The sequence below is a fragment of the Mus pahari genome, chromosome 5, assembly GCF_900095145.1.
Source record: "Mus pahari chromosome 5, PAHARI_EIJ_v1.1, whole genome shotgun sequence".
Classification (NCBI taxonomy): Eukaryota; Metazoa; Chordata; class Mammalia; order Rodentia; family Muridae; genus Mus; species Mus pahari.
Genome location: NC_034594.1, coordinates 147,286,612 through 147,299,919, shown reverse-complemented (window position 1 = coordinate 147,299,919; position 13,308 = coordinate 147,286,612). Strand labels below are relative to the sequence as shown.

Below are 13,308 nucleotides of genomic sequence, written 5' to 3'. Positions count from 1 at the left end.
TCATAGAGCCTCAAGGGAAATATAATAGAGAGCAACTTAAGCATGGGAGAGTATGAATCATGACATATTGATGGTATTTACTTCTCAAATAGACACTGTATAAGCAGAAGTCAAGTAGATACAAAGAATTCACTAGGAACAAAGTTTACCCACAAGTCTAACCGCATTGATGTGGAGTTCTGGTTGTCAGTAAAAAGGAACAAGAGAAAAACCATAGGCTAGGGCTCATCATGTTCAGAATTAATGCAGATCGTGCCTCTTAGACGTGCCACTTAGGTCTGTTGGTATAACATCACAATGTTTACAAAAAGGAAAGGTGTCCGATTCTCCGCTGGTCTACTGCCTTTGCCATTTTAAAGGAACATACAATAAATTTCAACAATCAGCAAACTGCCTAGAAAACATGAAGATTATGCAAGAGGTTCAGAGGAAAATGATTAGAAGGATGGGGCTTCCTTCCCTCCTTCACAGTCAGGTGGATGCTGTGCAAGTTGTTTCAATGTCTTGTTTTCTTCAGCTGTTCTTGTCACAGATCACGTTTTCATGCTTATCTTCGCTTTCTAAAAACAAAAACAAAAACATACACATGCAAAGGCACGAATATAGAATCAAAACCAGTGGATTGATTTCTTGGTTGAAATGTTTAAATTCTCTTCTATCTCATAGCAGCATAATCAGTATTAGCTGATAATCATCCCTTTTATTCAATATGGCTTTATTAACCTTTGATCAGAAAGCAGCATCAGAAATTTACCATCAGATAAGACTGATTTTGATACAGAAAAGCTGATGGGAAAATAAATTTTATCTGAAGATAGAGATATTTTCTAACCAGGGCTACTTAACCCTAAGGCAGTTTGAGTTGTCTGTACTGTCTATTTTATTTAGACTACGTTATACTAAATCCAATTCAAGGTGCTTCATTTAGGGCTGGAGAGAATGGCTCAGCTGTTAAGTCATGCATTGTTTTTGTAGAGACCCAGAGTTCAGTTCCCAGAACCTATGTGAAGTCATTCACAACCTTTGAGACTCCAGCTCCAGAGGATCCAAAGCCCTCTCCCCACCTCTTCAGCTGTCTGCATCCACAAATCCATACAGATCCATAAATACAAAAATAAAAACAAATCTTAAAATGCTTCTATTTGGTGTCCTAAATTTTCATCTAAATCAGCACCTCTTACTTGCCCTGGCAGCAGGAGATGTATGACACCTTCAAAACCTTCAACTAATGTCTACAGTACCAGAAGGGAGATTGTGCCTTGATGACCAACATTTCTCTCTAAGGGTATACAAGTTGGTAGTTATTTTGCTTGTTTGTTTGTTTCTTTCTTTATTTTGTAATGGAGGACTTGGCCGAGGAAGATTCCTAGACTATACTTTTAGACAGATAGCCTACTTGAGAGCATATGTCATGTCCTATTTCATTTTATGTAGCAAATCTCCTATTAGTCACTTGGGTTAAAGTGCATCAGTGACTTGGGACTCATGCATAACGAGGACGTCCAGGTTATTCTCCTGCCCCAAGAGGTGGACACAGGCTTTCACATATGTCTTAATATCCCAAGTTTCAAATACTCAACTTGGAAACTGACTCAACTACAAAGTCTGGATTAAGGACAAAAAGAAAAGAGAGTGCTGGAATTAGAATCTATTTATTTATCCAAACCCAAGATAAATATGACTGGAATATTATTACATAACTGTATATGTTGCAAAGACAACCACAAGCTGAAAGCAAGAATAGTTAATACTTACAATCCCAGAGTCATGTCTTGGTTTTACTTTATAGAGTGATTTTCCTTTCTTCTGCCTACACACTTCCTCAGCTTCCTTGACTCTAAGTGGGGAAGAAAACAACTCATTTAAACAGAAGCCCACGGGAACCACAGAAGGCTACTTTATTTATATCAAGAGGGTAAGGAGTAACTCATTTAAGATTTGCATTACTGAGAAATAAGAAACACAAGAATGCCTCCAATATTTGATTTTAAAAGAAATTGTTAGCGATAAAGCAGTTCACTCATGTGAAGTTGTGGGTCCTATTATGGGATATATTAAAGAAATACAGAGGGATCAACTACTATATAACTCAGAAGTATTTTCATAATTAAGGATGATCATGTAAGAATTCACACGAAGATTTAAAATGACTTCAGGTTCATTTTCTCTATACCAAACTCACCTAGACATAAAAAGACATTTGGAATGAAATTTGTGGACACTTGCAACAATTAAACTTCGTCAAGCATGGAAGCAATTATCTGTTGGGAGACAGTCAAAAGAATGACCCATGGGAACTGTGAGAGAGGCTCTGTGAAAGGAAGGCAGAAGCCCATATGCAGATTCAGGGTACACTGACAAGACTGCGTTCTATAGCTATTATTTGACATCCAACAACAATAAACATGTCTTATGAATTAAAGGGAAAGTTTTGTCACAGGAGGCACAAAATCACATTCAAGAACAATTCCGGGAACCAGTTTCACTTGAGATAAAGGCCCTCTGCATCTTTTTCCCTGGAGCCTCTCTCACAGTTTCCAAAGGCACCCTGGGTCATTCTTTTGACTGTTTTTGGGGGAAATGAGCATTTAATTGATACCATAAGTAAATAAATAAATAGATAAATAATAACCAAATAGAACAACTGCATAGTGATAATCCTTTTCCCACTGATTTAGGAGATAAAGTCTCACAGTGAACCCATGTTGCCCCAGAATATGAAATCTTGCTGCAACCTCCTAAGAGCTAGGATTCAAGGACATGCTACCATTGCCGATAGGACTTTTAACATGTTAAGGTTTCTTTTTGTGTATACATTCCAAAGAAAAGCTCACTGTGTCCATCAGAGGTATCGCGTAAAGGAAAGTGCCATTTAAAGATTAATTCTGCATTAATTGACCTCACTATTGAACACTGGCAATGTACTATCACCTCTAACCTTGGAACACCCTTAAATAGTAAAAGGACAGAACACAGGAGTATTACATTATGATTACAGGCAAGTCCTTACAAGGCCGAAGAGTACTTTGCTAAAACATTCCTTTACGAATTTTTATATATGATAACAAGTCACAACTGATTTTATTAAAGAAATAGAAATAAACCTTCAAGGCAAGACTCCATTAATAGAAAAACAGGACACAGAAAGAAAGAATCTGGTCTATCAGATTCATTTATTTATTTATTTTTAACTCTTGTGATATTTCCTTAAGAATAAAATTATTTAAACATGAAGTATGTCAGAAGAATCTGAACAGGCTGTATCTTGACCTTAAGACAAATATACCTTATACTGATTAAATTTCTTGAGGAAAAAACAGTTCTTGAATATGTTCCTTGAGCTCTGTAACAAATGAGCTAATGACAGAATTTATCTCCTGTGTAATTGATTCAACTTTCCTTAGTCAATAGAAGACCCACTGATCCAGGCAGGCATCTCAAGCATGATATGAAAGTAATTCCTTTTAGATACAACATTTAAATGCTGCTTTTGTAGTCAGTAATTGCAGAAACTCAGGACAGTTTAGACAGTGCATTGTTACCACATTTATTACTTCCCCCCCCAAGCCATAAATTCCCTTTAATCCCCCCCTAAACATTTGACGACAAAAACATTTTCTCTATAACAAACCAAGGATTTTAGAGTCACCATCTTCCTCTAAAATAGCTGCCAGTAAATTTAAGCTTGAAGTATTTGGATAGGGAATTAACCTTTCTTTTTTCTTTTTTTCTTTCCTTTTTTTTTTTTTTAAGCACTTAGCCCAAATCCAGTAGATCCCCCTTTTAAATTTGCTTGGAGTTCTTTAAAACATTTCATAACACACAAAAAAAGACTTCACAAGTATTTAGATCCCCAAAGCATCCTGGTGTTCGCTCTGCTCTACTTGCAGCAGTTCTAGAACATATCTTGGTTAGGATCACAGGAAGCTGATTTTAATACAAACATATTTAATTTAACATGAAAGAAAGTCCAGCCATTCCTTAGGGTAGAGCCCATGAAAACTGCAGAGAGTGTGCGTCAAGGTGGCGTCATGGAGCCCTTTAGCTCGTTTGCTCATTTGGCCAACATTTTTCAAGCATTCAAGCATCAACTCCAAGTCAGACCCTGGTGCAGCTACAATTTACAGGGACAATTCAACTGAACATCTATAGACCAGAGGCATACAAGTCCAGATGCCAGTAATGACAGTTTGTGCTATGGGTGACCTCCGGAATTTGTATAAGGTCCCAGAGGAGGCTCCTGTAATTGGTATTTGGGAATTATATATATAAAATTGGGAAGTATGTTGAGGGTTGGCTCTTGTTTTGAAATAACCAAGAAAGCTCAATTGTTCATATTTTTGGAAATATAAATTATTTCAGAATGAAAGAAAAGGTAGAGGAGGAGACAAGCATTACCATTCTGTACTTAAAAATATGTGTCATTTCTTCTTCTTCTGCCATAAGATCCCTACGAGGTAGAGGTAAATGCTCCCAATGTGTCCTTAGTGCTGTACGTTGGTCTTTTTATCTTAGGCACCTTGAGATATGTGTGCCTTGGTGAGCTGAGGAGTTGAAGAGCTAAGCACCGGGAGAAACAGGTTGTGCTCCTACTTTGAGCTTGTTCTGTGAGGACTCTGCCTTAATGCGAGTCTCCAGCACGGATATTTTCAGACTGAGTCCCTCTGAGATACAGAGATAGCCCCTGGGGAATAAGATGCAGGCAGCCTATGAGTGCCACTTTGAGAAACAGTGCTCTCTGAAAACTCTGCCTAGACGTCTTTCATGGGACAGTAACCCCTCCTCAGCCCTCTTATTCAACACAAGACCAGTAAACATGTTCATTTTTTTTTTCTGTTGAGTTTTTCTTTTTAAATTAATTAATTAGCTAGTTATTTTTTTTTTTTTTACTTATTCACTTTACATCCTGCTCATTGACCCCCTTCTGGCAGCTCCCTCCCATAATTCTTCCTCTATACTCCCTCCTCTTCTGCTCTGAGCAGGTGTGCTTCCCCCCACCATATCCTCATACCCTGGCATCTCAAATCTCTGTGAGGCTTGGTGCTCCCTCTCCCACTGAGGCCAGACAAGGAAGCCCAGCAAATAGAACTGCAACTGCTGAGTTACTGCTGCTCCTTCCAAATGCCAACTGCATTTCAATATAACTCTCTAGCAGGCTGTCTCTCCCTTCACACTTGAGATTGGATAGAAGAATGTATCCCTGAAGTTTAGATTTACAGCCAGAAATAGGCATGGAAGGAAGGAAGGAAGGAAGGAAGGAAGGAAGGAAGGAAGGAAGGAAGGAAGGAAGGAAGGAAGGAGAAAGAAAAATTTGCCACTCGAATTGGAGAGAGAGAGAGAGAGAGAGAGAGAGAGAGAGAGAGAGAAAGAAAGGAAGGCTGAATTGAGGATGTACCTCAGTTGGTCAAGTGCTAGTACAGCATTTGCAAAGCCCAGGATCTAATCCTCACCGCAGGGCCAGCCACAGTGTTACGTACCTATAATCTCAGCACTTGGGAAGTAGAGGCAGAGGATCCAAAGTTCAAGGTCATTCTAAACTGCGGTTTTGGTTATTCTGTGGTTTATGACAGCTGTCTCATAAGAAAGTAAAAGCAAGAGAAATGCAAGAGGAAGGAGAGAGAGAGAGAGAGAGAGAGAGAGAGAGAGAGAGAGAGAGAGAGAGAGAGAAATATCAGTGCAAAGAGAGACAAAAAGGAGAAAGCCAGGGAAGGACAACTTGGTGAGGAGAGGCCCAAGCAGCTCTCAAGATTAGCACCTTGCCAACTGTGCTATGTTGGCAGATTTTGTCACCTGTCACTTGAGGTCTCTTGTATAAGTACTAAAGGCCATTTATCTCCTCCTTACTCTGATTCCTTTCCCTCACTCAGTGAAACCAAACTTTTCCAGAAGGAGTAGCAATTTGGGATCCATCCCATGTGTAGGCACCAAACCCCGACACCATTACTGATGCCATGTTGTGCTTGCAGACAAGAACCTAGCCTGGCTGTCCCAGAGGCTCCACCAGCAGCTGGCTGAGACAGATGCAGACACTTACAGCCGACCATCGGGCTGAGGTCAGTGACCCCTATGGAAGAGTTAGGGGAAGGACTGAGGGTGCTGAAGAGGATGGCAACGCCATGAGAAGACAAACAATGTCAACTAAGCTGGGACCTGGGAGCTCCCAGAGACTGAGCCACCAACCAAAGAGTATACATGGGCTGGTCCCCACTGCCCCCACCCCTAGCACATAGGTAGCAGAGAACTGCCTTGACTGTTCAGTGGGAGAGGATGGGCCTAATCCTGTAGAAACTTTATGCCCCAGGGAAGGGGGTGCTGGGGGTGTGTGAGTGTGGTGGAGGTGGATGTGTGTGTGAGGGGAGGTAGCAAGTCAGGAAGAGCACCCTCTCAGAGGCAAAGGAGAGAGGGGATGGGGTGAAGAACTCTAGGAGGGGGGGCTGGGAAGGAGGCAGCATTTGGAATGTAAATAAAAAAATAATTTAATAAAAAAGTAAGTCACTAAATAAATCAATAAATCAGTAAAAAAAAAAAAGTTGCAAGGGGAAAATGACATTTCAAGCAATAAATTAAACCCAGCAATTTTTACTACTCCATTCAACACTGTAATAATTTGAAATGGGGGAAAAAGAAATAGAAGGAAAGACAGCACTTGGTTTACAAAAGTCCATCACCAAGAAGAGGGAAGGTACGCAGAGAAAGGGAAACACTGGCTAGGGCAGAGATAGTGGTCGCCTGCTTCCACACAATGACTGCAACCAAGTTCAACCTTCAAGTCTCTCTTTATTGAAATGGGATAAGAGGATGGCCAAACCTGTGAATATTGTGAGAGACACTGATAGTTCTAGGCATGACTACTAAAGATATATTCTTTTAAATGCAGTTATAGTCATAGACATGACAACATGAACTGGCAGCACATTAGTTAATTGATTTTCTGCCCTCTTAATGAACTAAAAATGGAAGTAAAGATTGCATGGCATTCTAAAAAGGGAAGTAAAGATTGATTGGCCAGCTCATTTTAATCATCAGGGTACCCTGTCAACAGTGCAGATAGTAGAAACAAAATGTATGTAGATCAAATCATAGGAAAATAAAAAAGAAAGTCCTCATTCATCATTTTTAGTGATCTCAAAAAACAACACAAGAACCAGAGATCAGAAAACAGGAAATAGAGCATTATCTTTGAAGAGCAAGAAGAGATATTAGATGGTAGATAATGGCTATAAAACTTAATGTTAATATTTTCTGTAATCATTGGCTATGAAATTTCTTAAATGAAGGAAACTATGTATCCATGCAAAAAAAAAAAAAAAAAAAAAAGGCTTAAATGCATGTTTATTCCTTGACAAGAGGACCAGGAGGTGTCACAGAAAGGGTGGTGTTCTCTATCTTTTTTATTAGATATTTTCTTTATTTACATTTCAAAATTTATTCCCTTTCCTGGTTTCCCCTCAGAAAACCCACTATCACCTCCTCTTATGCCTGCTCCCCAATCCACCCACTCCCTCTTCCTGGCCCTGGCATTCCCCTATATGGGGCATAGAACCTTCACAGAACCAAGGGCCTCTCCTTCCATTGATGACCAATTAGGCCATCCTCTGCTACATATACAGCTAGAGACACGAGTCCCACCATGTGTTTTTTTTTTTTTTTGGTTGGTGGTTCAGTCCCAGGGTACTCTGGGGGTACTGGTTAGTTCATATTGTTGTTCCTCCTATGGGGCTGCAAACCCCCTCAGCTCCTTGGGTCCTTTCTCTAGCTCCTTCATTGGGGACCCTGTGCTCCGTCCAATGAATGGGTGTGAGCATCCACTTCTGCATTTGTCAGGCACTGGAAGAGCCTCACAGGAGACAGCTATATCAGGCTCCTGTCAGCAAGCACTTGTTGGCATCCACAATAGTGTCTGTGTTTGGTGGTTGTACATGGGATGGATCCCCAGGTGGGACAATCTCTGGATGGTCATTCCTTCAGTCTCTGCTCCACACTTTGTCTCTGTAACTCGTTCCATGGCTATTTTGTTCCCCCTTCTAAGAAGAATTGAAGTATACACACTTTGGTCTTCCTTCTTCTTGAGTTTCATGTGTTTTGTGAACTAGAGAACAGTTGATAATGAACAGTGATCAGAAGATGTATGGAATCATGTTTGGCAAAGATGAGATGATTAATATAAGCAAAGTGAGTTTTGCAGGAAGAGGGGAAGGAGGTAGAAGGAGGTGGAGGAGAGGGAGTGGCTATATGTATATATATATATATATACATATATATATATATATATGTATATATATATATATATGCGCACTTGTGTGGTTGTGTGCATGTATGAGGGTTGGTATTCACTTCACCATGTGTACACTCATGCATGTACTTGATGGCCAGAGATTGACTTTAGGTAGCCACCTTTTGTTTTGAGAGACAGTATGTAGCTTAGAGATTCAGCCAGGGCTGGCCAATGAGCTTCAGCTATCTGCTGTCAACTTCTCCCCAGATTAATTTATAGTGACAGATTGTGGTGCCACAGAGACCAATAGACAGGAGAGGCAACAGTGGTTTTGTTGATTAATAAATTATACTAACTGTAGATGTAATGGTTTTTAGGTTCTATAAAACCTACTACCATCATTGTAACCAAAAACCATAAACAAGTCTGCCTCAGGCCGGTAATAAAAAACAATATTCTGAGGAATATTATACAAAGATCTCTAATTAGAAAGCTGTAGCAGGAATTTACCTAAAAACTCCTACACAAAGTTTAACGTCTCATAAATAAAAATGTGAATATTTTCTAGACTGGGATTGTATACTTTCCCACATGTATAAAGGGTTTCATTTTTTTTTTCCTCACAGAATATGTGGCTGGCTGTTGCTTCATTTAGTGTATTAGCTTAAAAGTTACTACACACAGAAAAGATTTGAGCCCAGGAGATGGGAACAATTTTAGGGTTTACAATATCATAAAGAAGACATATATGAGTAAGAAAATATGGAAGTAGTTCATGTAGGATTTGTTAACATCAGTTTTAAATTTTCATCATTTTTATACAAATAAAACTCTTAAACTATGTCTGTACTAAAACTGGATTCATTATGTGTTTTCTAAACAAAAGGAATGGCTTTTCATTTCTGTTCTAATAAAGATGCATTTCCCGCCCTTGAAGCATCCCTGGTCCCAGATCCATTTATTGCCGGGCAAATATATACAAAACATTCAGTGTAGTTAAGTTTAAAAACAGTCTGTGAGATGGGTAGGGAGATAGATACAGACAGAAAAGAGAAGCCAGACATCCTTGTAGCCTGTAGACAGAACAACTTCTATTCACCTTCTAAACCAAAGGCCACTCTGGCCACAATCTTATCAAGAAAAGGGTGGGAAAGGCAGCTGCTTTCCCATGGCTAAACATTCATAATTTGGTCTACACAAGTATCTGTGGCAGACAGTCACGTCCCACTGGTTCCAGCTCAGCTTTCTGAGTCTCAGAGTCTTTACTCTGGGAGTCATATATGTTATGTGGGAGAGATGTAGGTTGAATCTGGGGCAGGCACTTCAGGTCTAAGATCCCCATCAAGAAGAGATAGGCTTAGCAGGAAGCTAACAGCACAGGAAAAGTGCCATTCCTGCCACGTCAGAAAGCATATTACCAAAATGTCACACCATCAGGTCTGCCTACATATTATTTTTTTTTCAACCTACAAAGTGGAGAGAGAGAGAGAGAGAGGCAGAGATCTTAGACTATGGTTGGTTGGCAGGAATGGCTTAAGACTCTGGGGATTCTTTCCAGGTAGATCCATAGAAGGTGTCAGATGCCCTGTGGAATTAAAGGTGAGTTAAGCAAGTTTATTTCTGCCTTATCTCCTCTGTAACCCAAATGATCTCCAACTCGCCCATATAAAACCATAAAGGAAATCATTAAAATAACCATCGCAAAGTGGCTATGATGACTGGCAGGAGACCGACTGTGGGCTTCCCACTGCACTCACTTTGAGGCACATGCTGATTATTTTTTAACTTGTCAGAGAAAACACTGCATTGCTCCCCTCCCGTGTTTACAGAAAACAGCAAGAAGGAGTTCAAGTAGATTTGAACAGGAAGAAAACCAGGTTTTCAATACACTTTTGTCCGGCTGGAAGCCACAGACTAAGTGCTATGGCTGTGGCACATAGGAGACAGTGGGTGCAGAAGGGGACCCTGCTTCAGGTCCTGAGGAGTCTGACTCCAGGACAGGGGAGCTGGGTTCACACTGAGGCATGCATCATACTTGGTCTAACTCCTCCCAAAGCACCTCTCCATTCCTATCAAGAGTGGGAGCTACCTTCTGAGAAAACCTAGCTCCAAACCCGATTCCTGACAGTTGGATAGCTGGGGGTCTATGCTATTCTTCACAAAACTCCACGCGGATTTTCCCAAACACAAAGACAATCAACAGAGATGATCACTGCCAGCAGCTCCTGAGAGTACTTCTATGAGGGCTTATACAGGAGAAACCAGATAAAAGGAACACTCAGTTACTTACTTTTAATTATGTGCACATGTGTATAATTGTGCATACATGTGTGTGTTCAAGTAGAGTCCATGTACTGACTTAAAGTGTCTTCCCCTATTGCACAATCCCTTATTTTGAAGGATGGGTCTCTCACTGAAGTTGGAGCAGACCACTTCAACTAGATTGGGCCCAAGCTGCTTGAAGTCCCCCCTGCCACACACACACACCATTTACCTGTGTCTGCTACTCCCAATGTTAGGGCTACAGGCTTCTAACATTCATGCTGGAGATACAAACTCAGGTCCTTAAGTTTGTGTAGAGAGTATTTCACTTACAAAGCCATCTCTTCAGCCTTAGGGTTATTTACTCTAAGTCAATTCAATTAATTTCCTATAACCTGATCTCTTTGATGACCGTCAAAGACTGCATAACATTCAGAATAGCATATTTTTGGATAAATCTATTTTGTTGCCTCAGGATCTTCTCCACAGCTTTGTGATGGCTACAGGTAATAAAGATGGATTGGGGTTGCTGTGTAATCACTCATAAACAAGACAAAACAAAAATACACATAAGGAAGTCATTGCTTGGGGATGGAGGGATGGCTCAGTGGTTAAGAGCACTGACTGTTCTTTTGAAGATCCTGAGTTCAAATCCCAGCAACCACATGGTGGCTCACAACCATTCATAAAGACATCTGATGCCCTCTTTCTGGAGTGTCTGAAGTTAGCTACAATGTACTTACATATAATAAGTAAATAAGTCCTTTTATTTAAAAGAAGAAGTCATTGCTTATATTTATCTTCTATTTGTTCCAAAGGTTTCCTATGCTAGCTGCAGAATTAACTACTCTCTAGGCACCTTCCCCCACTCCCAATGTCCTCATTTACTCTGAAATGGTGATTAAATACTTGATTCTTCAACAGTCTTTAGGGAGAGTTTCCAACTATGGGCATATTACTTAACCTCCTTAACTGCTCTCATTGGCTAAGTGTTTCCTTGTGAACCACAATACTGCTAGGACTACACGTGACCACACAGTCGTTCAAAGGAAACCTCTGTTGTGAAATTCCACGTGTCCTTCTAAGCCTTTGAAACCTTACCCTTTCTTTGATATTGAACACAAGCTGCGGGTCCTATGTGGACAATTCTCTTCTTACTCGCCAGGCTTTACTTAGGAGCGTAACTACTCACAACCACCATCCTGCTCCCAGACCAACAGAATCTTGTCTCTCCCCTTCCTCACTCTCCATGAACAAGCTTGCTCATTACTTATTCCTCAATAGAGATTTAAAAGTCTACCATGGTTTCTAATTCCCTGTAGATTAGGTTCCTACTATCACTTGGATTATTGCCTCATGGTGACGAATGGCTTCCATGCCAACCTAACTCATCTTTTCACAAGTAAGAAAACTGTCTCAGACACATAACCTTTTTTTTTTTTTTCTAAATTAAAAAAAAAATTCTCTGTAGTGAGGTAGTCAAGGCCACGGACAGTCAAGCTCCAAGTTTATTTTTCTTTATTTATGACTTTGTTTCCTGGTGCCCACCAGTCTAAACACCCTATGCCCAACCTCTGAGGAAAAACCTTGGTTAAGTGTGTTCCCTGAGAACCACCACACATACATACATACATACATACATACATACATACATACATACATACATTCTCTTTCTCCTCTCTCTTCTCTCTCTTCTCTCTCTCCTCTCTCTCTCTTCTCTCTCTCTCTCTCTCTCTCTCTCTCTCTCTCTCTCTCTCTCTCTCTCTCCTCCCCCTTTACTCTCCTTTGAGAGTAAGCTTAAACTATCTTTGCTAAGGCAATGGCTCTGGGTATACTTATGGATGCAAGGTGCTTTTTTTTTTTTTTTTTTTGTATGATTTAATGCAGATTCTCCTTCAAAGCAAAGATTGTGGCTATTTCTTTTCTGCTTGACAAATAGCAAGTTTGAGTTGAATAATCACAGATAGTCATTTTTAAGTTCTCAGAGCACAACCTGAGCCCTCACATTGGTCATTGTTTCCTTGACACTTGAAAAATAGCTAATATGATATGTTACCCATGCTAAAGAATGGAATATCTGACTAGCATTGTGAGTTATGTCCCTTGGCTTTGTGTCCCTTTGGGATTTCATTCCCCTTTATAGTCTACTGCTTTAATTCTATCTTTATACAGCAATGAATTTTGAATGGATGTATATAGAATGCAAAGTCGTGACATACATAGACATACGTATTTTTTTTCACATCAGAGGGATTGACTTTGTGTTGAGTGCCTGATGATAAGACCAAAGGGTTCATTCCAAATGACTTAGGTGGTAATGGGGTTCCACTACTACCACACATTTGAAAAATCTCTTGTGTAATGCTGGTGAGCTAGTTACAAAAAAGATGGTTCCCTAAGAAGACACTTGGATGAACTTCCGGTGGGGACAACAGGGTAACTTCATACATGATTTCAACCCTTTTTAAAAAATGTATCTTACAAATCTTTTTTTTAAACTTATTTCATTAGATATTTTCTTCATTTACATTTCAAATGCTATTCCGAATGTCCCCTTACCCTCCCCCCACCCTGCTCCCCTGCCCACCCACTCCCACTTCTTGGCCCTGGCGTTCCCCTGTATGGGGCATATAACGTTTGCAAGACCAAGGGGCATCTCTTCCCAACAATGGCTGACTAGGCCATCTTCTGCTATATATGCAGCTAGAGACACGAGCTCTGGGGGTACTGATTAGTTCATATTGTTGTTTCACCTATAGGGTTGCAGACCCTTCAGTTTCTTGTGTAATTTCCCTAGCTCCTCCATTGGGGTCTCTGTGTTCTATCCTATA

At 40.2% G+C, this 13,308-nt stretch overlaps 1 protein-coding gene across 1 annotated transcript in view; it reads right to left on the bottom strand.

Annotated features, from left to right (window-relative positions):
• Positions 1-16: 16 nt before the first annotated feature.
• The window catches only part of Fmn2 (formin 2), a 304,491-nt gene continuing 291,199 nt past the window's right edge, over positions 17-13,308 (bottom strand). The window contains 2 exon segments of the mRNA XM_021197955.2: positions 17-560; positions 1,756-1,837. Of these exon segments, the coding sequence (XP_021053614.1) occupies positions 534-560; positions 1,756-1,837 (109 nt within the window). The 3' untranslated portion in view covers positions 17-533.